This window comes from Betta splendens, chromosome 14 (genome assembly GCF_900634795.4).
Source record: "Betta splendens chromosome 14, fBetSpl5.4, whole genome shotgun sequence".
Lineage (NCBI taxonomy): Eukaryota > Metazoa > Chordata > Actinopteri > Anabantiformes > Osphronemidae > Betta > Betta splendens.
Window position 1 is genome coordinate 10,175,692 of NC_040894.2, and position 25,744 is coordinate 10,201,435.

The window sequence follows — 25,744 nt, forward strand, 5'->3', positions numbered from 1 at the left end:
CCGTGTATTAATTCACGGTGTCCACCAGGGAGCAGTAAACACGACATTACAAATTATACATGTTTGGTGACTTCATTTATGTTTGTTTATTAAGATTCATCTTTGGATCATATGCTGCAGTTTAAGCATCAGCCTCTCTAGTCAGACTAGAGTGAATGCAAGACGAACTAAAAAATTCTGAATGCAATGGTGGGTTATTCTTATCTCATCTGCAGCGAGTACAGCAGAAAATTCTAAAGATGCATTCAAATGATGACTCCTCTAAGAGGGACACAACAGCATTTCTTTCAAACTATAAATGATGAATACTGACTCTACTTCAACTCCAAGCTGTTAATGGCTTGGAATGTTAATTTGCAGACGCACTCCTGCTACTGTTCACATAAGCAGTTTTCAAGTGCCAGTACTCATACTGTATTTCAAAGAAACACACTGCAAACATTTGTGTTGTCATAGATAATATATAGTACAAGATTGAATCTTTTCCATTTTGCCATAATGTACATTGCCTTATTATTGAATTTATTAAGTGATTGCTTATTATACATTAACAAGCCAATGAGATAAAAGCATTATAAAACTTTATTGTTTACTTATTGTATTACTGTATGTAATCTCCAAACTATAACCCCTTCCCAATTGAACAGTGATAATTCTGGAGTTGACCACACAAACACACGTGCTTGTCATCCAGTATCTTCTTAAAATATTCTGCAGAAGTAAAGTACAACAAAATGTCTATTCACCAATAGTGGGAAGGACTTACACTGATACAGAGAAAAGAAAATTCACAGGTTTTCTGCAAATTTACAGATATAATGAAAAAGAAATGGTCTTATTCACGCATATAGAATTGGCTTATAAATACAGAATAATAATGTTGTGATGAATATTATTTTAATATACAGAGTTTTGACAGATATGCATTTACCAAAACACCAGGTTATCCTCACTGGCAAATTAAATGTCAATATCTCTGCAACAGCAATTCTGTTAGTTTACAGAAATGCATTTAAAGAACAAATTGAATCATTCTAAAAGTTAATATGAACTTCGAACCAACACGGGCCATTGTTAATGAAAAAACAAAACAATTATCCAGTAACTCCTCAACAAAGGCTCAAGGGGTGTAAAGCAGAAAAAGAAATGCAAATAAAATGTATGAAATAATTATTCAGGTAGTGTACAGGTTTTCAGAGCTCTGCATTCTGGGGCGATGTCCACTGCAGATGTCCTTTACACTTGATCTCTGAGTTTGGCAAGCCTTTGAGAAAGTTCATCCTTGGCAAGACAGCAAAGAGGCACATTAGTTAGCAAGGGCAGTATAGAGAAAACCTTTAATTAAATGTTTTACAAAACCTTTGACAAAAACAAATATAGCTTTGGTGCCCTTGTTCCAGGGGTAACGCTGATGTTTTTTACCTGTTCTGTAGAGGCCACGCTGGCACCCACTGACCCTGTCTGGCCCTGAGGGAGCTCCATGTTGAGGTCCAATCTAAAACATATCAAAAGGTGAAATAAGCACTAAAAACAAAATAAATACAAATATTAAAACACTAAAAACAAATACTACTAATTAATAATTGCACCTGTATGTCTAATCTAACATTCATAATTCACAAACTATGTCGGGACACAAGTGAAAAGCTCACCCTGCTTCATCAGCCATTTCATGCAGCAGTGACTCCACTTGATTCTAAAAACAGATGAATCAGATGCATTAGATTTACTGTAAATGTGCTTGTCGCAACACACATTTTTAATCAACAAGAAATATTCTAAGAGCAAAGCCAGAAATGTACCTGTGGTGTTGTTAGGGTTGTTGTGCTGCTCATGGTGTCCTCCATTTGGGCCGTCTGAACATCCAGAGTTTCAAACTGGTGTTCAAATTTATCCATGAGACCTGAAATCTGAAAAGAAATGTTTTGGTATATTAAATGACATTTCTTACCACTTTATTATATGTAGGGCAATATTATTCAATTGTGTAAATGATACCATACCTTTTCCAGATTCATACTCTTCAGGGTGGAATCCATGCCTTTCACTACAGCAGCCATGGATTTAGTGACCTGTGAAAGGAAACATCGTCATGAAGAGGGGAACCAAAATGACAACGAAAAAGCTTTTCAAAGCGTGAAACCATCAGCTGGCGACTGATTGTAGGCCTGCAACAGAATGTGCCAACGAGGTACTCTGTGTACCTGGTTCATCGTCACTGCAGTCTGTACCCTCGCTGCCACGGCATCTACCCGAGCGCTCATCCTCAGGAAGTTTACGGACTGGTTCTTCTGTCGGATGGCGTTCTCTGCATGGATCCTTGCCACTTCCATATTTCCTTTCTGAATAGCCTTAATTACACACAAGAATACAGTGTCTCTGTAAAAATCTCATCTCGTCAAGGTGACAGCAGTGAGGGGCTTTCGTGGTGGGTATTTTTTATGACCGTCTTACTTTTTTGACTTTAGCCTTCTCTAGTTTTTCTTCTTTGTCACATTTTTTGGAGTTTCTTTGAAGTTCTTTGGCAGCAAACCTCAAATTGAAGAGATTTTCTGAAATATGAAGTTAAAGAAAAACAAATTCCAAACAAAAACAATGTGCGTTGGATGACCAGGGTGCTTCAGTGGGAGATGGTGAATGTTCTACACATTATGTATTGTTTAGCAATCAACAATATTTCTCAATTATCAAACGCATTCAGACCAATAGGGCAGCTCACTGAAATCAAACCTTGTTTGTTTGTGGTATAGATAGAACTAGTATTGCATCACCATCACTTTGTATTGGTGCATCCCAAAAACAAATTAACAATTTAGTAACTGATCACCAAATACATGAGCTGATAGCTCTGCAGTTATTGGCCAACCTGCATCAGCTGATGGATGACACTAATGCCAGGACATCATCAACAAACCAGGTGTGACGTCATTTAACAGCATTTCCACTGTATAGTTTGTTTATCCACCAGAGAGCACTGACAAGCAGTACTTTGTTAACTTGTAGGTCAAAATGATTACAAAGTAAAACATTTAATACTATTATTAGATTAATATTCATATATTCAGTTGTCTACTCTCACTATCACGTGTTTGTAATCAATGTGTCACAGTAAGAAGTTTGTATAAAGTACAGTAAAGAGTACGGAGTGGCGTCCAGGTTGTGCGGAATAACGAATTAGCTCCAAAGCTAACATCGCCCCCGGTACCGTCCCGTGCTTCAACCGTCTCTAGCTGCTGTTTGCTACGAGGGTTTTCCCCGCTACGGTATTAGCAGTGTCGCGTTTAAGGCCTTCGGCGCAGAATTAGCTGGGAGGCACTGAAGCTGCTCGGTACAGTTGTATTCAAACCATCAACTAATAGCTGATCTGTTAATTATACTCTCAGGCGTCGCACAGATGTCACCAGTTTCGCCTTTGGGTGTTGTGCTGTGCTCTGTAGTCGTTGTACGGAGGTTCGCGCCTGTCGCGTCCATTTTTACCAGCGTTTCAAAGGATACTCTCCATACTCGGCATCTTGAGGCGGCTCTTCGCGAATCCAACAGCTACACGTTTGAATCCTTACGAGCAACCGGCAGAAAGTACAGCAATTGGGCAGGAGCCGCGAGGACAACGTCGGGCTGTCGAGTTTCGGTCGTCGCCTTCTTCTTCCGCACTTCCTGATGTTTCACCAAAATATCGACGACGTCATCGTCACGTGGTGGCGGTATTCCACCCGACGTCACGAGGAAGCTCCCCTCCTCCTCCCAAAATGTGAATGAAAGGGGGAAAAAAACCAAAACCCTCCGCGTCCGAAAATGACTGTTTTCACATGTTCCGCTTTGCGTTTGCTTCGCAGCCGATGTCACGCGCGGACGCCGCCGGCCGGACGCGCTCGTGGGCCCGCACCGGCCGAGTAGTGGGCGGCGAAAGCGGCTGATTGATGATTAGATTTACGGCGTGGATCGCGGCGGGGAGAGAGGATGACTCACTCCGTCTGATGTGATGTTCACCCCGCAACAGCTCGGCAGTGCGGCGGCACGTCGGTAGTGGAGCCTGACACGTCGGCGCGCTCCGCCAATAAATACTCAAACTTTGTGAAACTGTTCAGAATCGCTCGGACGGTCCTGAGATCCGCAGCGCGTCTCGAACTTGAGCGGCGGCCACTTAGCAGCTCGAGGGGGACCGAGCGTCGTGATTTACCGTAAATTTCGTGACGCCTGATTGCCATGGAAACAGTGCTCCTGCGCTGAGGGGAAACTGTCCGCGTTAACTTCAGCATCAACCTCTCCAACAGGGTCGGATAAACCTGTTGGTTATCTCTGTTCGTTTCTTTATCTGCTTCTACTCTGGCTTTACTTTCCTTCCTAATTTGGCCACAAACCAGGTAAGTTTTTCCTATTTGTGCTGATGCTGGTCCTATTGTGTGTGTGTGTGTGTGTGTGTGTGTGTGTGTGTGTGTGTGTGTGTGTGTGTGTGTGTGTGTGTGTGTGTGTGTGTGTGTGTGTGTGTGTGACGCTACAGGCGCCGTTAACCTTGTTTTTCCCTCTAGTGCACAGACACTTTCACACTCAATATTCGCCTGTTCATTTAATTGGCAGCCTGACAACTTGTGAGCTACATTCTGACATATATACTGTACGAAACGTCACGAGTTGGCTTTGAATTAACAGGCGATCCAGCTTGTTGATAGGCTACACGGGCACTTCAGAGTTCACGGGATATTATATAATGACTGTAGTGTCATAATTAAAATAACAAGTGGCCCGTGCGCAATGTTAAGTGGTCACAGCAGTGTTTAAAATGCGATCACGACTGCGTTGGCTGCATCGTATGCAATCGTCCTTTTACCTGTATTGCTGTTTAAACATCTGTGAATGTCACATCTATTAATGTGGTAAAAGTAGAGCGTCTCGTGTCGTTTTGCGCAAAAAGGGAGAAAATCCGGGAGCGGCAAGGAGAGATGCTCCATTCAGTGGCTGTATGACTCATATAGTCTTATCTATAAAGAAGCCAAGTGGCACAAGAGCAGTCCTGCTGCAGGACCGAGTTGATGTAACCCGTGAGCTTCACTAGAGGATGCTGTGGGCCACGCTTCTCCGTGCGCCGACTTTCTGCCACGGACTTTATTTACGATGGTCGTCAAATACTAACACAGTATGAAGATGTTGTGATCACCCAGCAGCTGCTTTTGCGTTGCCTACAGCACATAATAACACATAGTAAATAATAGAAATATATTCCCCAAGGTTAATTCGTCTGTTGAAATACATTTAAGCTTTAATTAATCACCCCGAGTGTCCTATTTGATTTATTTCATAATAATACAAATATCTGATTTTTGTTACGGCTAAATTACCCCAAAGTACATCTAAAAAATTAAAATACAAAAATATACATATTGATGAAAATGTACGTATGTCACTAATACATTTATCTGACTAGAAAAATAACAAACATGTGATTGTTTTGATTAAAACAGCATTGCGTCATAATAGCAAAGTACCTGTATGTTAATAACAACAACCACAACAACGCTGAAAATATTAATTATAATCTTAAATGTCGAAAAGCTTTCCAGGCTTTAGTGAATTGCACTGACTCATGTATGTTTCTAGAAATGGCTGTGCAACCAGTTGCTAGCTGACATTTTCTATCTCCTGCACAGTGTAAACCTAAACACACACGCTAAAGATCCTTTAAGAGACGCTTTTGGCTGCGTTTCCCCAAAAGGTAAAAAAATAGTGATGATATAAAACATTTGATCTCCTCCTTATGAAATGTTTCTATCTTTGAGCATGATGGGCCTATGTTGATAAGATACCTGAAAATAAAGGGATTGGGACATTTAAAGCACCTTATATTGCATATAACATATCAAATAATGAGAGTTTTATGTCAAAACAGCCTGAGGTTCCTCGACTGATCCTCTGTTCAGACTAAACGTTTCAGCAGTGAGTGAGCTCATTGATGACGTACTTTTCTCCCTCTTGTAAATACAATTTTATTCTCATTATAACAGCATAAAAAACACTGTCAACAACAGCATGCTGTTTCAATGTATGAAAAATAGTGTATATATATATATATATATATAATATATACATACATGCATATACTGTATACAGTCAGGACCATAAATATTTGGACAGAGACACATTTTTTCAAATTTTGTTTCTGTACATTACCACAGTGAATTTTAAATGAAACAACTCAGATGCCATTGAAGTGCAGACTCTCAGCTTTAATTCCATGGGTTGAACAAAAAGATTGCATAAAAATGTGAAAAACTAAAGCATTTATTAAACACAATCCCTTCATTTCATGGGCTCGTAAGTAATTGGACAAATGACTTCCATGCTATTGCATGGGCAGGTGTGGACAATTCCCTTGTTATGTCATTATGAGTGAAGCAGATAAAAGGCCTGGAGTTGATTAGAGGACTCGTGTTTGCATTTTGAAGATTTTGCTGTGAACAGACAACATGCGGTCAAAGGAGCTCTCCATGCAGGTGAAACAAGCCATCATTAAGCTGAGAAAACAGAAAAAAAACATGCGAGAAATTGCTACAGTATTAGGAGTGGCAAAATCAACAGTGTGGTACATCCTGAGAAAGAAAGAAAGCACTGGTGAACTTAGCAACGCAAAAAGACCTGGACGTCCACGGAAGACAACAGTGGTGGATGATCGCAGAATCATTTCCATGGTGAAGAGGAACCCATTCACAACAGCCAACCAAGTGAACAACACTCTCCAGGAGGTAGGCGTATCAATATCCAAGTCTACCATAAAGAGAAGACTGCATGAAAGTAGATACAGAGGGTATCTTGCGAGGTGCAAGCCACTCATAAGCCGCAAGAATAGGAAGGCCAGATTGGACTTTGCTAGAAAGCATCTAAAAAAGCCAGCACAGTTCTGGAAAAACACTCTTTGGACAGATGAAACCAAAATCAACCTCTACCAGAATGATGGCAAGAGAAAAGTATGGAGAAGGCGTGGAGAAGCTCATGATCCAAAGCACACTACATCATCAGTAAAACACTGTGGAGGCAGTGTGATGGCCTGGGCGTGCATGGCTGCTAGTGGCACTGGGACACTAGTGTTTATTGATGACGTGACACAGGACAGAAGCAGCCGAATGAATTCTGAGGTGTTCAGAGACATACTGTCTGCGCAGATCCAGTTGAATGCAGTCAAACTGATTGGGCGGCATTTCATAATACAGATGGACAACGACCCAAAACATACAGCCAAAGCAACTCAGGAGTTTATTGAAGCAAAGAAGTGGAATATGCTTGAATGGCCAAGTCAGTCACCTGATCTTAACCCAATTGAGCATGCATTTCACTTGTTGAAGACTAAACTGCAGACAGAAAGGCCCACAAACAAACAGCAACTGAAAGCCGCTGCAGTAAAGGCCTGGCAGAGCATTCAGAAGGAGAAAACCCAGCATCTCGTGATGTCCATGAGTTCAAGACTTCAGGCTGTCATTGCCAACAAAGGGTTTTCAACCAAATATTAGTAATGACCATTTTATTTTCAGTTATTTCATTTGTCCAATTACTTACGAGCCCATGAAATGAAGGGATTGTGTTTAATAAATGCTTTAGTTTTTCACAGTTTTATGCAATCTTTTTGTTCAACCCATGGAATTAAAGCTGAAAGTCTGCACTTCAGTGGCATCTGAGTTGTTTCATTTAAAAATCACTGTGGTAATGTACAGAAACAAAATTAGAAGAATTGTGTCTCTGTCCAAATATTTATGGTCCTGACTGTATATACTTCCCACCTATTTCGGGGAAAGGCAGTGTAAACAGACCTGACAGGCGTCTATTTCTAAGCCAGGTTAGGTTGTATGTGCCTCTATCTGACAGTTGGTGAATGAGTGGCAGGTGAGTCACCTGTAAGTAGCAGATGGGTGCATGAATATGGAATGAATTCAGCATCGCATCGAATGTTTATCCCGTGCTATCGGCAAGCAGAGCGAGGTGAGAAACAGCTGGTGACGTTCGCTGGAATGTGTTGGATCAGAAAACAAAGTTCCTTTCAAAACAGGCAGTGCATCATGGGAAGAGGCGGGAGCGTTCACTCACGCCTTGGTCATAAGAGGTCACATCTTGCAAATATCCTGCATACTTTAGATTAGTTAAAGCAAATATATGTTATCAGCCACAACTAGTTTAACCAGTGCAGGGTTAACTAGAAGCTATTGCCATTTGCCGTTTTGTGCTTCTGTTGAAAAGATGATTTTCAAAAGAATAATAAAATATTATTTAAGAAATAAATCATTATCGAAAACAGGGCACAGGGATTCTGTTTGGGTGAATTGGGACATGTAAGGGAACAGAGGAAGTCTATAAAGGCCAAGTTGCTCCATTAAATGAATGAAAATAGTCAGGACTATAAGGATGTGCACAGGCCGCTGGGATGATTTAGAAAACACATGAGGAAAAACCATACGTTTTAGCTCTTGCGATGTTATTTTAGACTGTTTCTCACATCGTTGGCTGCAACGTGATGCACATCTCGCACGTCTTCTTCGCAGGCGCCCACGATGGAGCTGCAAACCGCCAAGAGATTCCACAACCTGACTCTTGAGCAGGTCCAGGCTCTGGACCGCGTCCTGACGGAGGCGTTTCCCATCCACGGACGGGGAAACTTCCCCACGCTGCAGGTGAGAGCCAAGGACATCATCCGCGTGGTGAAGGAGCGTCTGGCTGAGAGAGACATCCGGGTGAAAGACGTGCGGCTCAACGGCGCCACTGCCAGCCACGTCTTAGTGAGGGATAACGGCCTGGGCTGCAGAGACTTGGACATCATTTTCGGAGTAGAGCTGCCCAGACAGGAGGACTTCCAGGTGATTAAAGAGGTGGTGCTGGGCAGCCTGCGAGACCTGCTTCCTTGTGGCGTTAACAGGCGAAAGATCACCTGCCTGACGATGAAGGAAGCGTATGTGCAGAAGATGGTGAAGGTTTTCAACGAGCACGACCGGTGGAGCCTCATCTCACTGTCCAACAACCGAGCCAAAAGTTTAGGGCTGAGGTTCGTCAGCTCCTTGCGTCGACAGTTCGAGTTCAGCGTGGACTCCTTCCAGATCATATTGGACCGCGTGCTGGAGTCGTACTGGGAGAGCGACAGGAAGCGAGGGGGGGGTCTGGCAGCGAAAAGAGACGGCGAGGGTGAGACGAAGGAGCGAGAGAACGCCGGCGTTCCTCAGGATGCGGAGGAGAGCGCTGAAAAGGGCCCGGCGGCGGCGCCGGCGGCCGGTTCAGAGGGTCCAGGCCAGGATCGGCCCGTTCCCGCGCTCGAGAAAGAGCTTCCAGCGGCAGAGGTGGCGCGCGTCGACGGGACGTATGAAGCACAGCTGGGGCTGGAGCCGGAGAGCGTTGGGCTACGACAGGAGGGGGTGGAAGTGGATGCGGCGGAGGATGTTCATTCAGGGGAGGACATCGTGTTGTGTGAGCGCGGGGGAGAGAAAGGCCCGTTTCACCCGGAGGAGCCTTCAGCATCCAGACCCAGTGCTTTCAGCACAGAGGCCTGCGATGCGCTGGTGACGCATCCAGGTCTGAAGCTGCAGAGTGGCGAAGGGCGGCCCAGGCAAGCGTCTGCGGCACAAACGGACCAGCCGGCGCCACTGGAAGTAGTTGGCTGCGAGGAAGTGACTCATTCCAAAGCAGATTCAGTGGCGCTCGGCGCTGAGAGCACGCGGAATGCGCCAGAATCGGGCCTGGAGTTCTCCTTCCCTCCTCCGGCCAAGAAAACCTGCAGCACGTCCCAGGATGTCGTTCCAGACTATTGCCCCGCTCCCAAATTACAGCGGAAAATGTCTCGGAAGATGCTCAACAAGCCGGAGAAGTGGTCTCTGCTGACCGACCTATCGGACCTCACAACACAGCTGTTCCCGCCCATCGAGATCCCGAAACCGCTGCAGCCGAAGCTTCCGTCGGTGGACGGCGCTCCGGGTCAGCGCTCGAGCCAGGCCGCTGCGAGGGCAGACGCGCGTGGGAGCTCGGAGGCCTTCGCAGCTGCCGCTCACGCTCCGGCCCACGCGCTCCAGGACGCGGCCGCCTCAGCGGGCGCCTCAGCGGGCGCCGCGGGCCAAGCCGTGAAGCCCAAACAGCCCAAGAAGCCGCCGGACGCGGAGGTCCCCCCACGCGCGGCCTCGCGGCCTCGGGTCGAGGAGCAGAGCCGGGCGCCGCCGGACACGGCGCCCGAGGACTGTGGGAGGAGCCCGTGGGCGGCGGCGGCGGCGGGGGGCGGGGCCTCCGCCATCACGGTGGAGGCCGAGTGCATGTACGGGGACTTCCAGCAGGCCCTGGACCACCTCCGGCGCCGGCTCATCGCCACCCACAACCCCGAGGAGATCCGCGGCGGCGGCCTGCTCAGATACAGCGACCTGCTGGTGAGGAACTTCCGGCCGGCCAGCGAGACGCAGATCAAGTCGCTGGAGCGCTACATGTGCTCGCGCTTCTTCATCGACTTCCCCGACGTGGGCGAGCAGCAGCGCGAGGTCGAGGCCTACCTGCAGTGCCACTTCGTCGGCAGCGAGGAGGCCGGCAAGTACGACTACCTGATGACGCTGCGGCGCGTCGTCGACGAGAGCACCGTGTGCCTGATGGGCCACGAGAGGCGGCAGACGCTCAACATGATCACGGTGCTGGCGCTGCGGGTTCTGGGGGAGCAGAACGCCATCCCCAACACGGCCCACGTCACCTGCTTCTACCAGCCGGCGCCGTACGTGGCCGAGCCCATCTACAGCAGCTACTTCGTGACCCCGGCGCCGCCGCCGCCGCCGCTCGTCTACCACCCCTACCCGCTGCACGTGCACGTGCAGACCGGCCTGGTGTAGCTCAATCAACAGGGCGCCGCGTTGTTCCAGTGCTTTGAACCCCCCCCTCCCGCTTGCGACGTGAAAGGGTCCGAGCCGACAGGGCTCCAGAGGCGACGGACCATAAAGACTTCTGAAAAGAGCCCACTCTCCTCACAGCGAGCGGAGGCGGAGGGCCGTGGTTTACGGCTCCGTCTGCCCGATGGACAGGCCCGCGTGCCGCTCGTCACCCCCCACAGTCGGGAGGAAGGCGGAAGATCCATATGAAATGTAATCCGTTAGAATCAGCGATCCGTCATTAGTGATAGAACCTCAGCGTTCCTGGGGGCTAAGCCCTCCTGTAGCCGTGTTGTGACTCATCATTCGCTGTAGTGAGACTCATGCATGTGGTTCCACCTTGGTTCTAGTGTGGTTCTCCCTGTGTAGACGCAGGACCCTGTTCTGTGGTATCGCCATGTTGTAAAGTCTGTATTAATGACTGTAAACACTGGACTCTTCGGAACCAGTTACGGTCGTGTGATCACCTTGAACTTTAAAACAGCTGAAAAGATGAGAATCCGCCTCCCTTTTCTGATCTCGCGTCCTCTGTGATGGTTTCAACACAATCCGTCAGAAACCTGAAGTCAAAGCGTGACTCAAAGCGAGTGTTTGGTTCTGCTTCTCCATCCCTCCTCGCTGGGTCCACTCATCGCGAGGACTGGTCCCCCAGTGACACTGTGCAGAAAGCCTGCGCTGTGTTAATTGTGAAGAGAACCCGGCTCGGAGCAGGGAACGGGGCCGGTCGCGTGTTGTAGTGGAACGTAGTGAACGTCGGGGTTCTGTTCAGGCCGTCGCGGCCCCTCTGTTCTGTCCCTGTGTGTTCGTCCAGTGTGTGTGTGTGTGTGTGTGTGTGTGTGTGTGTGTGTGAACTGAGTAGCTATGTGTCTAAAACGTAAAGCACAGGTTTGGAGACTGAAGCACAATGTAAATGCACATAACTGTTAGTGATGAAGGTGTTTCTGATATACTTAAAGTTAAATATTGAAAACATCTAAAATACTGAGTGCAGCCGTTCTCTGGTGTGTTATCTTCAGGGTGTGTACGTGGTGCATTATTAAGGATCTGTATCATTGTGATGTTTAGTGGCTTGGATTGTTGTGTTACTGTAACAATAAATGTGGAACATAATGGCCCTTTGTCAGGCGTGAAAGCCAGGACATTGTTTAATTGTACTCGCGTGAAATCAAATAGTTACTTGAGCTACTTGCAGCTTTATTAGATCGTATGTTCTGATTAAATGTTGGTGTCATAGCAACATTGACATACAGAGATGTATACAGCCTCCAGGTAAATACTTAAACACTACTACCTTTTAAAATACACCAATCATTGTAGAACGGTGATGTTTTTTTATTTTTTCATGTCGTGGTTCACTGCACTGTACAGGATCATGTATAAAATCAGAATTCATGGACCGATTCAGAAACCTAAATGATTTATGTCACTTGATATTATCTACATTTTAAAAATCCAAAGTAGAGCTGATCACTGTTTTTATTTTGAATCTATTTACAATCTGGATGTTTTATTGGCTCGTTGATAATGACAATAAATGTCAATATCTGTTCATACATGTCTGTACACTTTGCACCTTCGCCCTTTTCTGCTTTATGCATTGATCCAGTTTCATTCCCATAATCCTCCTGCGTCTCTGCAGTTTCTAGGTGTGGCAGAAAATGGTGCGTCACAGCTCAACCTTGTTTGTTCCTTGTCTGACTCACCCCAGCTTTACAGCGCGTTGATGCAGTTAGGCAGTTGAAAATGGTAGGTCAGTTTTATGGCTCCATCGCAATTAAAAGAGCATCCTAGTAGTCTGAAACTCTTGAATGTTTGCCTTTGGTGCATGTGAACACCACAGATGACTCAGCCACACAGCTGATGCGCTGGCTTAACACAGGCGAGAAGGAAAAAAAGGTCAGACATGCAAGATCCAAAAATAAAATGTAAATATGAACCCACAGAATAACGTTAAGAGAAATTTGATTTTTTTATTTAGAAAAAAAACACATACAATCAAAACATTGTGTATAAAAGCTACAGTAGAATGTTATTGTTGTATTTGTCACCAACTAATCTGATGCTTCGAGGCAAGACTAAAAACCATCTACTACATCAAAATAACATCCCCAAATGTGAATCAGCCTTTTCACACTCAACCAGAATCATTTCAAAATGCCTGTTAATGCTACCACCCAGGGGACTATAGGTTTGGATTGGTCTTAAAAGCTCACACAAGCCAAACTTCAAACCCCCCCTCACCGAAAAAGGGAAAAATAGCTTGAGGTCTGTGTGACCACACTTAGGCAGAGCGATGAGGAGATGCGTTTCAATCACAGCACCCGGTGTTAAAATGCGAAGACATGACTCATCTTTTCTGGATTCTCCTGACTGGACGCTGCCACAAATGATTTACCAACTAAAAACTGTGCAAGCTTTAAAGTAAACATTATTTGTGCAACGGAACAGGACGCGTCAGTGATGATGTAGATTACCCCCATAAGGATCTTAGAAATGCGAGATGGCCAGTCACACTTGTAAATCTACTGTAGGCAGAATGAGTGACACCAATTGAGAGAATATCATGGAAAAGTGATTGCGTGTGGCAGAGCTAAAACACAGGTTTCAGGCAAAAAAATATAACATTTCCAACCTTTAAAATAATGAAAAATAGACTGATTTGTGTGTGTATGTGTGCTGGCACAGTTCAAAATAATTTAAATACAAAACCTATGAGGTTTTAATCTGATTTCTTTCATATATTTATTACTCAGCTGCCATGTGGAGTAGATAAATGTGCAAATATTTCCTTATCCTCCTTACTATTAACATCTAGTTTAAAGTAACCCACATACAACACAATGGAAAAATAAATATTCCTATGGAAGTGAGCTGGCCAAGGATCCTTCTTTCCTTCTGCACATGCAGTAGAGAAGCTGTCACAGAAGCAACTAGAATGGATTTGATCACGAGATCCTACAACAGTACAAACACAAACAGTGGCTGTTTTACCCACCAACAAAAACAAAAATGTAAAAATATTAATTTACAGAATGTGAATAAATTGCAATAGCAAAAAAGCAGGTAAAACATTTACCTTTCAAAGACCCAGAATGTCAAGAGGGTCCTGACCAAATTGACTGATGCCTCAGTTCTGCTGCTCCCCAAACCAAGCTGGTCTTGCATCCAGCTGCAGACAGAACAAGTCTGAACTGTGTGAGCTCTGAAAACTAAGGCATGTGGTTTTGGAGAAAAAACAAGTACCAAAAAGCTGAGTGATACTGCACGTGTCTCATGGTGGTCCAGAGTGACAACGTCCGTCAGAGCTTTGTGTGATTGCTTTTTCTAAACGATGAAAAAAAAAAAAAAAACATGAGCACCACTTTTTTTGGCTTTTCTGCATCCTTCTTTGGTGACCAGGAGCAAGGAGAAAAGTTTCTGGGAAGGATGAAAAAAAGAGCAGATAGTGTTTTAGTCGTGGACAGGAGAAGCACACTGGACGAGGAAGAGAAGGTCAGTGCAGCATCCTAACGGCTCCTCCAGTGAGCATTAAGGCTGAGGTGAGTTAGTCCAGCTGGGGAGGATCCACGTCGTCCAGGGATCAAACTCCTTGGCAACATTTTCTGAGCACCAGCTATCGGTGTGAGAGTCACAAGTAGTCTCATAACGAGAGAAACAATAATATATATATTTGTTTTTATATACACACATGTATAAAAAGAAAAAAAATCCCTGAAGTTCTCATGTTTAACAGTTTATTGAGGTGTTTAAAGTTGGCGCGGTGTCAGTGAGTCCAACCCATGAGGTGGCTGACGCGGGCCTTCTCAGTCATCCGGCGTACCCGTCCCGAGCGGGACATGCCCAGGTTGAGGGGGTCCTCCTTGGACCCATGGCCGTCATCCTCTGAGTCGTCCCTGTACAGAACTGTCCTGCGGCCCTGGTTCCGTGTGTTGACGCGTCTAGACTTGCACTGGCTGCCTCTCTGACTGCTCACCACTGCGCCTGCAGCCCCGCTCTGCACCTCATCAGAGTTGTCCTTGTCCTCATCCTCCTCCTCCTCAGGCTCCTCCTCCTCCTCAGGCTCCTCCTCCTCAGGCTCCTCCTCCTCCTCAGGCTCCTCCTCCTCATCGTCCACCTGTTGTTGCTCAACTTCCTCTTCCTCCTCCTCATCTTCATCGTCGTCCCCTTCTTCATCTTCCTCCACCTTCACCGGTAGCTGCAGTCGTGCTCTTTTAGGTGCTATAGGTGACATGTCCCCCTCTGCTTTCTGCCTCCTTTTCCCCGAGGCCGCCATCTTTCCCTTAGTTGAGAGGCGTACTGACAGGCAAGGGGCTTTGCTGTAATCGTGATCACCCCCTTCCACGTATTTCTCCACATCAGAATCAGAGCTGTCAGATGATGAGGAGGAAGAGGAAGATGATGAGGTGGAGGATGACTCAGAGGATGAACTATTGGATCCTGAAGCTTCCTCGTCATCGTCTGACTGCAGGGCTTCTCGTCTGGGATGCTGTCTGGAGCTGGTACTTAGGTCACGCCGGTGAGCTGAAGGAACACAAGAGGAAGGTTGGTGATTTCTTCGTATATGTTTGTATCTGTACAGTTTGATAATAATCCAATATAGTCTTGGGTACTGGAATAAAGAATTACACATTTAAAATGTTTTGTTTATGGTACCTGATTTCTTTACTGGAGTACTTTGGCTGCGGGTCATCCGATGGGATGCTTGGTTCTCACTCTCGCTGCTTGTCCCTGAACTTGGGGAAGAAGGCTGGATGTCCTCTTCATCCGCTACACTGCTACTTTGTTGAGCTAAAAACAAATATTAATTGTCACTCTAATGAAATAATGTTTAATAATAATGCAGTGTTTTCCATTATCCTGCCTCTACAGTGAGCTCAATAAGGTCTGGATGACTAACTGACACACAATGACACACAATGTATGTGAGGCTTTACACAAATGTATGTTCAAAGGTAAACATTAGTTTTTCTTTCCATATTTATTGTCAGTCACCATTTGGGAAATATTTACGCTGCTCTAAGTCTACAAGAAGCTTACACTGTTTCAGTGTGTTCGAAAATGATAGAACGATGCAGACATACCCTGATGTGGTCTCTGAGAAGGATTCCTTGTTGAGGTCTGGGCCTTTGTTGGCTTTGAAACCTTCCCTGACTTGTGCTTCCCTTTAGGGCTGGGCAAAAAGAAACATTTCACAAAATAAACATAGCAAGGTGTCTAGAATGTTAATTACATTTTTAGGCCATGGCTACAGCTACATTCTAAGCTGAAATAAAAAAAAAGTGAACCCAAGGTTTCTAATGCAGGATCTTTTAGACACTTACCGAAATCAAAAAATATCATTTAATAAAATACAGCGATGGCTTCATGAGGCTCAGTACCTGGGAGGTGGACTGTTAGGTGGGGAGCTGCCTCCATTGTGTAGTCTGTTTCTGTAACTGAGTCTCTGACGAGTCCGTCGTTCATTCTGAATAGCAGACTTGAAGTCGGAGATGATGGAGATGATGTGTTTTTCAAAAAAGGCTGAAAGGCTAAGGGTCATACTGTAGATCTAGACATAAAACAAAGGCAGCAACAACAAATTAGGAACCTAAGCAAACTTCTAATTCAACAGTGTACAATCTTAAATCTGAGGATCAGAACTTCACCTGGGATTTCTTGTTGGGCGTGTATGCTTTGGAGTTGCTGAAAATGAGACGGATATCTTTTGCAAACTCCACTGGGTTTTCGTAATTTCCTGCTATAAGTGTTTCTGATACTGTACTAAGATCCATGGGTGTGTCAATAATGTCCCGATAATCCTAAAAAAAGAGCATAGACTAAGAATATGTTGCAACTATTGGCTTCAGTGGTTTTACAATGTCATGTAATGTTTTTTTACAGTCTTTACCGGATACTCAAACAGATCCACGGGCTGGCGGAATGGATCTGAATCTGGGGAGGCAATCATTCGACACAGCAGCTCTCTGCATTGACCTCGCCATGCTTTCACATCCAAAACCACACCACGCTTCAAGTTGGCTCCCTGACAAAGAGCAGATCAAATTATCTTATAGTGGAAATCCTGCTGATGGTTTTTTCTGTTTTCTGGTACGATGTTGTTCTTTCTTACCCTATTCCCTGTAGAAGTTCCTGGAGTGTCAGAATCCACATCCAACTCGGCCTGCAGAGGAACAAATATGAGCAGTAGCTATTATTAGCAGCTAACCAATGATCCAAACAAAGAGCAGTCACCATAAACTCTATGCACAGTTTAGACAGTCTAAGCACTTTCACCTCAGCTTCTCCTTCACTGCTGATCTCAGACTTCAGTCTGTGATACAGATCCAATATATCTGTGCAGCTTTGGTCCCTGAAGACAAAAGCCCAAGGAATCAGAAACACTTAGGAGGATTCATCACTGGTTCACATGAGTAAAGTGTCTGTAAAATTTGTGGCTCTGTGAAGTCTTACCCGATGTAGTGCAAGAGAACGTCAGTCACCACCTTGGCAGATGCTACAATAGGGCTCTGGGGTTCATTGAAAGTGCGGGCATTGTGTTCGATGTAGCGCACCTCCCACATTAAAGCAGAGATTCGCCTGCAGCAGAGAAATAAACCCATCATAAATACTTCAAACTCAATATTTTAAAACAAGGCTGATAAATTATTTCTAAATGTCTGGGAGATATTATTCCCCCTGCACTACCTGTAGAAGCGGTTTTCCAGTCGCTTGCGGATTGTGCTGAGGTCAGTGGGGTAAGATACCACAGTGCAGTACAGAGGGTAGGCCCGCAGATCTACTGGCACTGCAAATGCCTTGGCTACATCTGTGGACAAACAGCAATGAGGTCAACAATCGAAAACGGTAGCAAGCAAAAATCCCATCCTCTCTAGAGCCCTACCGAGAGTAAGAAGCTGATCAATCCCATGGATGACTCGCTCACAGTCTTCATCTCGCGTGTGAGCCCCCCACTCGCCTTCCTGAGGCTTGTAAAGCAGAGCTTTTAGTTCTTCCTCAGCCACCTCCACTCCATCGCCAACACGTTCTGGCAACGCAGCTGTAATGTGTCAGACAATAATGTAGTATTTAGGTGATTGGAAGAAAATTTATGAAAACCAAAATAATGCGCCACACAACAATAAAATTGTTTTTAGGGTTTCTAGAAAAAAAACTCCAAGTTGTAACGTCCCTCATTAAATTCTCCCTTCTGGTACTGACATAAAAACAAGACAATAAATGTACAAATGAACAACAGAGACCGACAGGTTGTTGCATGCCAATTATATAAACTACTTGTGCTGTATAATTATCTCAGAAAGAACCACAGTCCCTTAAAAAGAAGCAGCAGGTGGTTTCAACTCCCAGGGTATGGACTAAAGACTTCCACCTGAATATACAGTAAGTGGCTGTTATTATGAGCGCATTGAACACATAAGCCTCTAAATGTTTAAAATAATAAGCACATTTTTCTGCAAAGCATGTCGCTTTTTTTGTAAAAAAAATAAAGTAGAACAAGTGTCTTGGTTTAAGAGTGCGTTTTGTTCATGTTTTGAATACATTATTGACAAAAGCAGATAATCAGCAGACTGACTCACACGGTTGGCTCTGAACCAAGTTTAGAAATGAAACAAAATACCTACATTGAACTGAATTGCAAGGCGTTATTGTTACATTAGTAGCACTGACCTTCCTCAGGAATAGGCTCCATGTCCCATGGACTCATCTTCTCCCGTTCGCCATTATCCCACCTTGAGAAAAAGCAATGCATGTGAGTTTGCATAATTATCAGACTTGTCATTAATTAAAAGCGAGCTAAGGTCCGCAGAGAATTACACGATTTTAATAATGCTATGTTGGCACAGACACAGACATACTTCACTGCATAGCACTGAAACAGGCTGTCTGGATACTCTGGCTGCAGAGGCTCTTGGTCTTCTACAGAGCCGAACCACCAGGCATCGTCAATGATGCTGCGGAACCTCATACCTGAAGACAGAAAAAGACAGAAGTGAAAGACGGTAAAAAGCCGGAAAGTAGTAACCATTACATTCAACCATAGGTGGGAACTGACTAACCTGGTTGCCAGTTGTGCTCTTTAGCCTCGTTGTAAAACTGCTGGAGTACCAGAAAATCGATGACATCAGGCATGTCATGGTACCTTTGGGGGAGCAGAATTAAAGTATATGTAATACTTTACACTAACAGGACATTTCAGTTGTGTTTTCTTAATACAAATGCTTACTTTAAAGAGAAATACTCGTTGGTCATCTTCCCTGAGACCGGATCTAAGAAAGCCAGTTTTAGGCAGCAGAGAGCTGGAGGTCCAACTTCATATTTAATTCCAACCACTTTCACAGATTCCTGGTCCTTAAGAAAAGAAAAATCATTTAAAAAATGCAATATTTATGTTTATCAAATTATTTTTAGAGGTTCATGAATTAGCATTGACTTTTAAACACAACAGCGGCTCACCCTGAGGTTGAGTCTGTTCCATGGTTGTTTCTGAGGGTTGATGCTGTAGGCCTTGGCTCTGCGGACTGCCCGGACATAGGCCTGATGGCCCTGTTTGAAGTATATAAGCTGAAGAGAGCAAGTGTTTAGTTATTATAATACACTGTCTGTTATAACCTTATATGCATTTATCTGTTTGATGTGAGTAACATTCTGTACCTCATCTCCCATTTGTGGAACAAAAGGAGAGCGACGTGGGATAGTATCCATTATCCATGATGGTGGCAGCCACTCCTCTGCATCAAGTCCAGCCAAAGAAGATGTGGGTTTCTGGGGATACACATTTTGTGAAAATGTGTTAAGTGCCTTATTTCTCCTGTATAGTGGTTTCAAGCTACAGTGAAGCTGTGTTGAAACCTGGACCCCATGCAGTAATCAGTACTAAAGCTTACTGCAGGTCATGTTAACCCACCTGTTTGACTTCTTTGGGCTTTTTCCTTTTCTCAGTTTCTCTTTTCTTGGCCTCGTTTCCTTTGTCTTCACCCTCTTCATCCTCGGAGCTGCTGTAACCTTGGGGCTGTACAGGCCTCCGGGTTGGTCGCTTTGGTGGTTGAAGGTTAATCCCAGCATCAGCTGTCCAATCAGAATATTCACTGGAGGAGTCACTGAAAATTAAAAAGTGTGTGTGGCATTGTTAAGTGGGTCAATATATAATGACTACGTCTTAAAAACATTACTTATTCAAAGATACCTGGAGCTGCTTTCACTCTGCCACTTGGTTTCACCATCAGAAGAAGCATCACTTTGCTCCACCTGCTCTGCTGCCTGTCATAAACACAAAGACTCCCAATGTACTGAAGACGAAAATGTTGTAGGTCATGTTTGCAAATCTCACGCAGAAAGATGAAACACACCTCTCTATCACTGTCCGAGTCGACCTGACTGTCAGAGTTACGCCGGTTGCTCAGATTCTGACTCCTGCTCCCAGGACGACGAACCTGAGCCGAGCGGGTCTGATAAGTGTGACGCTGCTGCTTCTTCTTCTTGGTTGGCCGCAGGGAACGCAGGCGTGAAGTCAGGGGAACACTCTACAGAGGGTGCAAGAAAAGTGGAATGTGAGGAAGGCTGAAATATAGTCTGTACCAGTTTACTAACAACTGTGAAGTCAAAAATAAAGCACCTTGGGTATGCAGGTGGCTGGTTTCTTCCTCCTTTCAGCATTGTATAGAGAACATTCCATATCACCTTTAGCTTGTCTGCACTCCTCCGAAACTCTAAAATATATTTATATATAAAACGGATGTCTGTTAGATACAAAAACAAAAACCTACTCCCCACAGTGCTAATAAATCTGAAACGCTTCCTCACCTAAATGTCCCTTGTGGCACTTCATTGACCACCACTCTGCGGCTCCAGGCCAGCAGGTCCCTCTCTGTGGCCACTTGGCTTGGCAGAGCATTATGCTGCAACTGCCACACCCCGTCCACTTGTCCGCTTCTTCGAGGTCCATCGGCCGGAGAGGAGTCCGCCACATCTTCTGCATCACCAGCTAAAAAGTTAAAACAATTTTTTTGGTTTGTCATGTCAAAACTTTCAGCTTAATAATGATCCACATGATTGGTGCCACAATATAACTGTGTTCTACAGTAAATCACATTAAAATTCCTTACACTTTGTTCACAGTATGTAGAACACAACATACCATCAGCTTCTTCCGCCTGCTGCACTGCATTCTGACGCTCATCCTGCTCGTTTTGCAACTGTCTGATGAGATTGTCCAACAGGCTTTCTCCATTTTCTGCTGTTTGCTGACCAAGCACCTGCTCAACTAACTCGCCATCACCTAGTAAACAAAGACAATCAGGTGTTCTAATTTGTGCTTGTAAGCCACAATTAATAAAAAGCAATAAGCGAGTCCGGCTTACTGTTGGCCATGTATCCTAGCTGAGGTATCAGCTGATCATCCTTGCAGTTCTCTCTTCCTGGTACTAGTCGCTGGTAGTGAGGAGGGTGAGGATTCCCATCAACATCCACCAGAAAGGGTGGTGGCATTAGATGTGGGGCCTGTTGCGTTTGCTCATCTAGGACGTAGTTGTTAGCATCACGAATAAGAGGTCGGTAGTCCGTATGGAAGAACATCTGGTCCGGGATCTATAGGACATCGAGAGAAGATTTGCACAATCAAAGTTGTGGTATCACAAAAACAGTATGTGTCTAATTCTGTTCTGAATAATTAGCTTTTAAACAAATTTGTTAAAATCATTGCCTGTTACCTTCTCATATGGTCTGCTGCAGCCAAAGCCAAAGATGAGCAAGTGGCCATGTGAGTCAGTGCAAGCAAAATGCTGCCCATCAGCTGAGAACTTGAGGTCAAAAATAGCACCATGGCCTTGTCCTTCAATCTGGAAATGGATATTTTAAGATGAACCCAGTTATCATAGAAGACACAGTTAAAAAGGATCATTCTCGATGTTGATCAATTACCATGTTGAAGAAATTTCGGATCTTGGCTCCTCTTGCCAGGTCCCAGATGTAAATGTTGCCATCGTGGCCGGCAGAGAGCATGATGCGCGAGTCAAATGGATGAGCCTCAAGCACAAACACCTCGTCATCGTGACCCTTGAATAAAAAGCACAAACACAAAGTCAGTGGCTTCATTTTATAATTTTTCTTAATCTAAAGATCAGATAAACAAACTGCCTCAGTCACTCACAGTTAAAACATGCAGTAGCTGTCCGGTGCTTGTACTCCACACTTTGAGCAGGTAGTTTGACACCGCTGTGATGACTGTGCTATCTGTACGGTCCCAGGCCACCATGGTCACCACCAGCTTGGTTTTATCATCCCCATTGGCAACAGTACTGCTACAGAAAACATACCATGTGACAAACCAACCAGTTTACATGAACAGAACATCACTGTGTAACACTGTTGGCTCACTTACCCCGGGAGTCTGGCAGCCATGTCTAAACTGACGCTCTTCCACTCTTGTTGCTGATAATGCCAGATCCTGGCTGTGCCGTCACGACTACCACTCACAAACCTTAGGCTGGAAACATTCACATTTAATTATCTAAAGTCAGTTCTCTAAAAGCAGTCTGACCTCTTCTCACAGCTCAACAATCCCACTTACCTGTCACTGTTATTGCTGAACTGGACAACTACAACTTTATCCTAAAATAGATATTGCAGATGTTAAAGTAAGAGTGTCCGTTTAGTTTGAATGGAGTTTATAAAATTAGAATAAGATGATGCAGTTGCTGAGTTTTTCTTGCTTACAGTGTGAGCATCCATCTCAGAAACCTTCATTGGAGTTTCAGCACCAAGGTAGTAAACCCTGATCATATGATCAGTGCTACCAGTAGCCATGAACATTCCTCCTATTAACAGTTACAAAGAATGAAATGGAAGGATTAAGAATTAGTTTAATATCATTTGGAAAAAGATCAAATTTATGATTCAATTTATTGTTCATGGTAAGATGGTGTTTCAGGCCAAAGAATCACACTTACCACTACTGAAGGAGGAAGTAGAGACTTGTACTCCTGGACGCGACCTCTCAACAAACTTAACTGGTTGATCACTAATTGTTGAGGAGAAACATAAATGCTTCAGTTACTTTCATGAAAAAACGACAACATGTTAGTGAGGAGTTCAAAATTCCTCTAACAAAAAATTTCAAACACTTACTTAAATTTCATGCTGACTGAATGCCACTTCCAGAAGCACACCATGCCATCTGCACCGGTGGAGGCCAGGTAACGCGTTGTTCCTTTGACAGCAGGACAAAACTAAATGGAGAGAACCGATTAGTCACAGGAAAGAATTTACATGGTTTTATAACTGCACAGAATTAAAACATAAAATCTACATAACAGGGTTAACTTTAAATTGAAGGCGACAATATAAAAATATTTGGATTTACATGACTATGACATGGGTAATTATTTTATTTATTTATTCTTCTTTAAAGCCGCACCTGTATAGATGTGATGGAAGCAGCATGTGCCTGCAAAATAGTGATTGGTGCACATGTTCGTAAGCACCACACTCGTATGACTTTGTCACAGCTTGCTGACACAATGAGAGTATTCTCATGATTGACAGCCATGTCACAGATCTCTGCTGAGTGGCCACGCAGTGTTGCCAGGAGTCGCCCATCATCTGTGGCCCAGATTTTTACCAGGCAGTCATCAGAACCCTAAAAACAAAAGATACCGTGAATAGATAATACAATATCTAAATATATTTGTTGACCTTACCATTCTGTTTGCAAAACACATATTAGACTTAAATTAAATTTGTCACAGTTGCACTAACTATTGGTCTCATTCACTCACCGTAAATATCCGACGACCTGTGCGGTCAAAGGCTACACAGTAAACTGAAGACAGGTGGCCCAAGATACGTTTGTGTATTTTCATATGCTGGTAGGAGGAAGACGGCAGTGTCTGATCAAACCGAGCTGTACCTGTGGCCTGGCGAGCACCCATGATGGTGACTTGATGGAGACAAAAACACAATACAACAGTATACAACTTTGAAACTCTGGATCAATCATAATAGATATACAGTATGTTTAATAACATTTTTACACACCAACACTGGGGGCATTTCCATTGCTGACTGGAGGTTCTGGTGGACGTCCTCGATGGAGTGCAGTAACAGCTGAGCCAGTGTATACTTGACTGCAACCTAATTTACACAGGTGTGGTTTAAACAATGCTATTGATTGATTTGAAACATATAATTAAAGACACCGGGCAAACAGAATATGTTAAGTATACATCATAGACAAACCCTATTAAGATATAAACCAGAAACATATTATTGGTATAAGCCTGTAAAAACTCACTTTTGTTGGTGCGAAGCAAAGACTGTCTTCCCAAACCTAGAAGTGTTTGGACTCCAGGAACACTAGGTGGGATCTCCTTTTCTATAAGAGGACCTATCCTCTGACAAACACGGAGCAGATAATCTGCAGGAATGTGCTGGTTCAAAATCACCTAGAGGCAGATTTTACAAATTAATTAATTAAAACAATTTAAAATAATACGGCCATTCAAATAGGACATGTAAACACCCCATTAGCTACATTTTCAACAAACATAAACCCTAAGTCGAACTCTATGATTATATATGTATATATACAAATATACACGCTTCTTCTTCTAATATTAATAATTAACAATAATAGCCATCAGTTGTGTAGTTTTGTATTAGAAAAACAACAGAGACAACCGAAGGAGAGGGAAATAAAAAAGGGACGGGCGACGTTGCTGGCAGCCAATTATAATAGAGTCAACTATTCTTCCGGTTCGCTCGAATAACAACTGCGATTTCATTGGTCCCTAGCAGAAGACTGACAGCTCAGTAGATGTAATTCAACCTATCAGGGCTCGTCCTACGCTCGCTTCTCCACCCACCAGCCCACACAAAAGCAAACCCAGTTTGTGGTAATTTATCAACAGGCCTGTACTAATATGAATGTTTAATAATCTTATAATAATCTTAGGCATATAATAATTACGATTACTCTTTATAGGTAAATAAATCACACATATAGACATCCGCTGATACAGAACTGCCGGTGGCAAAATAAGTTACATGGTTCATCAGTTAAAAAGTTTATTGTGACAATCCACACTCACCCAGTCGTCGAAGGTGCGTTTGTATTTCTTCCCGTCCCAACTCCATCGTTGAGGGACCAACTAAAGTTAAAAAGCGAGCTATTAGAGATGCTTCGTAACTGCCAGCTCCGTTGCGGTTGGGTAACGCGCTCCTTTAATTTAACAAAATTGCTGACAAGATCACTAAACATAGGTCAGATAGGCAGGAATACGGAAACGACACGGGAATAAAAACAGAAAGGCAGCGCTAAACCTACCTCATACTCCTCCAGCTCCTCGATCAGAATCTAACAACAGACGGACACAGATAGCATTAGCTTCTAGCACCAGCTGCTTATTTGGACGATTTATTACCGGCATGAGTTAATATCGTGCTTGATGCAGCGTGTTACCTGTGCTGCCTTTTTGCATGGCCCAGACTGTAGAAATCTGGCAATGAGGTAATACAGTTCTGAAAAGAAAGAGCGTATTAGCCTGGTACCAACTTACTGTTGCTTTCGAGACGCGCTAGCATTAGCTAGCCTCGGGTTGCGCTCGTAATTTAGCTCGCTAGCTGACACACAACTACAAACTGTGTAAATGCGAAAGGCGTTATAAAAAAGGAAAAGGGAGCTCAAGACTCACCAGCTTCGGTTTCTGAACACTGTTCTCTTGCCATCACTTGATAAGTCAGGAGACATTAAAACAAACTGATGTTTTAGCCTGCTCGTTAGCCTCCGGCAAAGCTAAGCGTAGCTAGATGTGTGTAGCTAAAACAGGCTAGTGAATGGCCTCATCCTCTCTCAAGTTGTTCTCGTCTCATCTGGTGCTTTGTGTCAGCGCCCT

The 25,744-nt window shown here is 44.2% G+C and overlaps 3 protein-coding genes across 5 annotated transcripts; 1 reads left to right on the forward strand and 2 right to left on the reverse strand.

Annotated features, from left to right (window-relative positions):
* Positions 1 to 501: 501 nt before the first annotated feature.
* Positions 502 to 4,127, reverse strand: chmp1b (charged multivesicular body protein 1B). Its single transcript, XM_029174703.2, has 8 exons — positions 3,496 to 4,127; positions 2,455 to 2,552; positions 2,205 to 2,351; positions 2,004 to 2,072; positions 1,803 to 1,910; positions 1,653 to 1,696; positions 1,423 to 1,495; positions 502 to 1,281 (listed from the first exon to the last, which is right to left on the reverse strand). The coding sequence occupies exons 1-8, from the start codon at positions 3,509 to 3,511 to the stop codon at positions 1,237 to 1,239; spliced, it is 600 nt and encodes a 199-aa protein (XP_029030536.1). The 5' UTR covers positions 3,512 to 4,127; the 3' UTR covers positions 502 to 1,236.
* A 4,401-nt stretch (positions 4,128 to 8,528) lies between these two features.
* Positions 8,529 to 12,412, forward strand: LOC114870059 (uncharacterized). Its single transcript, XM_029174701.3, has one exon. It carries the CDS (start codon positions 8,529 to 8,531, stop codon positions 10,821 to 10,823), a length of 2,295 nt encoding a protein of 764 aa, XP_029030534.1. The 3' UTR covers positions 10,824 to 12,412.
* Positions 12,413 to 12,815: 403 nt separating this feature from the next.
* brwd3 (bromodomain and WD repeat domain containing 3) lies at positions 12,816 to 25,744 on the reverse strand. 3 transcript variants are annotated; one of them, XR_005898625.2, is made up of 41 exons: positions 25,544 to 25,744; positions 25,312 to 25,370; positions 25,177 to 25,206; positions 24,941 to 25,000; positions 24,145 to 24,295; positions 23,889 to 23,984; positions 23,630 to 23,790; positions 23,269 to 23,490; positions 22,980 to 23,080; positions 22,802 to 22,872; positions 22,569 to 22,669; positions 22,423 to 22,463; positions 22,234 to 22,338; positions 22,003 to 22,153; positions 21,774 to 21,908; positions 21,563 to 21,691; positions 21,215 to 21,440; positions 20,992 to 21,132; positions 20,658 to 20,838; positions 20,470 to 20,563; positions 20,204 to 20,377; positions 20,041 to 20,114; positions 19,762 to 19,954; positions 19,509 to 19,619; positions 19,311 to 19,418; positions 19,081 to 19,205; positions 18,914 to 18,996; positions 18,713 to 18,824; positions 18,525 to 18,586; positions 17,740 to 17,895; positions 17,544 to 17,664; positions 17,310 to 17,435; positions 17,133 to 17,208; positions 16,969 to 17,019; positions 16,747 to 16,881; positions 16,505 to 16,657; positions 16,238 to 16,407; positions 15,941 to 16,029; positions 15,513 to 15,647; positions 13,936 to 15,380; positions 12,816 to 13,814 (listed from the first exon to the last, which is right to left on the reverse strand). XR_005898625.2 is itself a non-coding variant. In XM_029174683.3 (40 exons), the coding sequence occupies exons 1-40, from the start codon at positions 25,575 to 25,577 to the stop codon at positions 14,623 to 14,625; spliced, it is 5,298 nt and encodes a 1,765-aa protein (XP_029030516.1). In that variant the 5' UTR covers positions 25,578 to 25,744; the 3' UTR covers positions 12,816 to 14,622. The 3 variants fall into 3 exon arrangements, 2 of the variants coding, with proteins under 2 accessions (XP_029030516.1, XP_029030515.1); XM_029174683.3 differs by having other exon boundaries at positions 12,816 to 15,380; positions 22,003 to 22,150; XM_029174682.3 differs by having other exon boundaries at positions 12,816 to 15,380.

Bases quoted from the DNA above. Each gene is read 5' to 3' on its own strand.
- chmp1b (XM_029174703.2), bottom strand. The intron at 1,911-2,003 runs GTATGGTATCAT...ATTTCTTTTCAG, and splicing joins AGAGTATGAATCTGGAAAAG to ATTTCAGGTCTCATGGATAA. The intron at 1,697-1,802 runs GTACATTTCTGG...ATCTGTTTTTAG, and splicing joins CAACCCTAACAACACCACAG to AATCAAGTGGAGTCACTGCT.
- LOC114870059 (XM_029174701.3), top strand. From the start codon at position 8,529: ATGGAGCTGCAAACCGCCAAGAGATTCCACAACCTGACTCTTGAGCAG.
- brwd3 (XM_029174682.3), bottom strand. From the start codon at position 25,577: ATGGCAAGAGAACAGTGTTCAGAAACCGAAGCTG. The intron at 18,587-18,712 runs GTATGTCTGTGT...CTTTTTCTCAAG, and splicing joins TTTCAGTGCTATGCAGTGAA to GTGGGATAATGGCGAACGGG. The intron at 17,020-17,132 runs GTGAAAGTGCTT...GTTCCTCTGCAG, and splicing joins GCAGTGAAGGAGAAGCTGAG to GCCGAGTTGGATGTGGATTC.